Source organism: Arachis stenosperma, chromosome 9 (genome assembly GCF_014773155.1).
Source record: "Arachis stenosperma cultivar V10309 chromosome 9, arast.V10309.gnm1.PFL2, whole genome shotgun sequence".
Classification (NCBI taxonomy): Eukaryota; Viridiplantae; Streptophyta; class Magnoliopsida; order Fabales; family Fabaceae; genus Arachis; species Arachis stenosperma.
Window position 1 is genome coordinate 20,027,901 of NC_080385.1, and position 3,498 is coordinate 20,031,398.

A 3,498-nucleotide genomic window follows, 5' to 3' on the forward strand; every position below is an offset into this window, starting at 1 on the left:
CTTCCATGGCAGCAACCTTTTCTTGTCCCACACATAAATCATATGGAATTGTGATATTTTCTATATATAAAAGGAAAAATTGAAGACATTATTTTAGCACCAATTCTATTTATGAACTCTAGTTATTTACACTAGAATACTAAATCTTAAATTTCTCTTTTTAATTAAAAAAAATTCAAACTACAAATAACATTTTCCTTAGAAGTAAGAAGATATGCTAGAAAAGGCAAGACAAATTAAAATGTCATTAGCATTTCGGCTGATTCATCATAATAAATATGCAGTCATGCAGAACCACGGCTATTTTTTCTATCACTATTCTAATCAATGCCATTTCATCACTTCATGTGACTTGATCCCATCATAACTCATTACAAGTTCATCTTCTGCTACTTCGCTAGCATTAAAATTGCAAGACAGAGAGTACCCAGCAATTATTCCATACTTTTGTACAACAATAAGCAAGCATAAATTACCAACAAAGAAACTAAAACCATAACCTGAAACCTCTGCTGCTAGATCCGTGTAACACTCGAGTTCACTCAAATGGATGATGAGAGTCCTTCTCTCCATCTTACAGCAATCGGGCTCCTCACACTGTGGCTTCCATCACTCCACTCAATGGACCCAAAACTTGAAGAAACCGTATTCCCAACCCCTCTAGTAAACGTTACCTCAAATGCTTGTGTCTTGTTTTCAGCACTAAACACAAGCTTGCTTGGTGACACTACAACTTCGACACCAGGAGGAGCAACAACTTTCACATCGTAAACAGCATCAACCGAACTCCCCACGTTAGTAACAACCCGTTTGTACTTAACCTCGCCATGATCCGCACCAAACTCAACCGCGAAAGACGGGTAATTCAGATCACCGGGACTAGTTAACTTACCAGTCCTAGCTACTTTAGTTTCGCAAATGTCTGAACTAGTAGCCTCCCTAACAAAAACAGCAATATCCTTATTGTCATACCCAATTGAGCATAGGAATGCAACGTAGTCATCAATGTCCAAATCATAAACCAAACCAGGATTGAGTGCCCTGTTTGGATCAACATGTCCAGCACCATGAATGAAAGGGTTTGACTCTCCACCAGTTCCAAGATCCTTAATTTTACCCCCCGAGTTATCGACATTATAAGCGGTTGTCATCAAAGCAGATTTTATAGCAGCAGGAGTAAAAGATGGATATGCCTTCCTAAGCAATGCAGCAATGCCACTAGCATGGGGGCAAGACATAGAAGTACCGGAAATAATGTTGAATTCGACTCGTCTAGGATCAATTTCTAAATCAGTAGGTCCTATCTTCCCAGTCCACCCTGCCAAAATGTTAACACCAGGGGCTATAACATCCGGCTTAAGAATCTCCGGCGTGAGATGGTTCGGTCCGCGGCTAGAGAATGAAGCAACTTGTGGAGCAGAAGGTGAAGAACCAATGACAGTGCCTCTGAACTCTATTGTTGCAGTTGGAGATTGGCTTGTTTTTATGTATTGCTTGATCTTGTCTCCGGCGGTTTGACCCACCATGGTTGCCGGAAGAAGATGTGCATCCGCGAGAAGCTCCTCACCATTCTCTTCAGTGTTGGCTAATATCATTCCCAACCCACCAGCAAGCTTCACCGCACTACCTTTCTCAACTCTAGCATTCACTCCCCTGTCACAAACAACTATTTTTCCTTGAACCTTGGAAGGTTCTAGAGACCCAATGTAGCACAGCCTGTTTCCACAATCCGAGGCATAAACCAAAGGAAGCTTAAAATCAGGCAACTCTTGGCCGTAGTACAAAGAGACCCCTCCAAAAACACTCCCATCTCCAAGAACCACGTCAGCAGGAAACTCCCTGTCAACCGTAGAAGCGCCAACGGTCAAAATCCAGGGAGCAATGTTCACGGCAGTGAACGGACCGGGACCGGAATTGCCGGCAGAACAAGAAACAAGAACACCGTGCTGCGCTGCACCGAACGCACCAACGGCGATGGAATCATGAGAGTACGGTGGCGCATAACCGTTTGCACCAACAGAGAGGGAAATTACATGGACTCCATCAGCAACAGCTTGATCCATGGCAGCAAGAATATCAGAATCAAAACACCCCATTGACCAGCAGATCTTGTATGCTGCAATTCTAGCCTTTGTAGCCATACCTCTGGCTTCGCCCTGTGCATAGTGGAACAAGCTTGCATTAGAAACGACGGAACCAGCGGCGGTTGAAGCAGTGTGCGTTCCATGGCCTTCAGTGTCCCTAGTAACAGAGCAAGGATATATATATAACATAAGAATAGATTTGTCGTAATTAAAATTCAAATAGTAACTATGTTACGTTATTGTTAGCTTTTGATTTAATTTTTATCACCTAGCAGACTTGGATTCTGTGGATTCATCGATGGGCTTCTCGCGGAAAGCCTCGTAGCCTTTGTAGAAGGCTCTGGCGCCTATGATCTTCTTGTTGCATGAGGAAGCGGGAAAGTCGGAACCAGTTTCGCACACGCCTTTCCAGGAGGAAGGGACGGCGGAGAGGCCGTCGTCGGAGAAGCTTCGGAGCTCCGGCCAGATCCCCGTGTCTAGGACTCCGATGATGACGTCGTCGGCGTAGTCGGAATCTGGCCATATCCCGAAGGATTCGGCGAGGCCAAGGAAGCGAGGGGTGTGGGTGGTGTGGGGGTGGCGGATTTGGTCCGGCACGACGGAGAGGATGGCTGGGTTGCGCTGGAGGGCGGCGGCCTGCGCGGCGGTTAGCCGAACGGAGAAGCCATGGAGGGCGTAGTTATAGGTGTATAGGAGGGTTGTGTGGTCAACGGAGGAAGGGAGGGAACGGAGGATAGAGTGGTACCAGTGGTGGGGAGAGGCGAAGTGGGATGGCTTCTGTGATTTTGACACGTGGATGATGTAGGTGTGTGGAGCGTCGGATGATGATGCGTCAGAAGTGGAGGATGAGAAAGAAGCTAACAGACAGAAGAGGAAGATAAGAGAAGAGAAACAAGAGGAGAAAGAACGAGTAAAAGCCATTATTGTGTTTTCTTGTACCCGGAGAAATGGGAGGAACTGAAGTGAGCAATATCAGGTGGCGTCGATTGGGCGTTGGGTTTAGTAGCTTAGCCAGTGAGGGGTAGGCAGCTGTTGGTGTGATGAAAGATGAAGAATGTATCTGACCTCCAAATGGGGGAAGGTGTATGGTGGTTTAGAGATATTTGCAGCATGTGATTAGGAGGATATGTTATTAAATGGTAGTGTGGGGCCCATGTATGGAGACGGGCACCTATGAGTTTAAACCAAGGTAACGAGAACCGGATCGGTCAATAAATCGGTGAGATTATTGGTTCAATAATTTACTGGTTCAACTGAAGTTCAACCAGAATTCAATTGGTTTAATTAAATATTAAATAAAATTATTAAAAAATCTAAAAATAATTTTAAATATATAAATTCAATAATTTCTAACTTAATAAAATTTAAAATTTCACATAATAAATTATCCATAACTTAATATTAGAGGTTCACA

At 44.2% G+C, this 3,498-nt stretch overlaps 1 protein-coding gene across 1 annotated transcript; it reads right to left on the minus strand.

Annotated features, from left to right (window-relative positions):
* Positions 1-218: 218 nt before the first annotated feature.
* Positions 219-3,165, minus strand: LOC130948180 (subtilisin-like protease SBT1.4). Its single transcript, XM_057876897.1, has 2 exons — positions 2,353-3,165; positions 219-2,241 (listed from the first exon to the last, which is right to left on the minus strand). Exons 1-2 carry the CDS (start codon positions 3,003-3,005, stop codon positions 543-545), a joined length of 2,352 nt encoding a protein of 783 aa, XP_057732880.1. The 5' UTR covers positions 3,006-3,165; the 3' UTR covers positions 219-542.
* Positions 3,166-3,498: the final 333 nt, after the last annotated feature.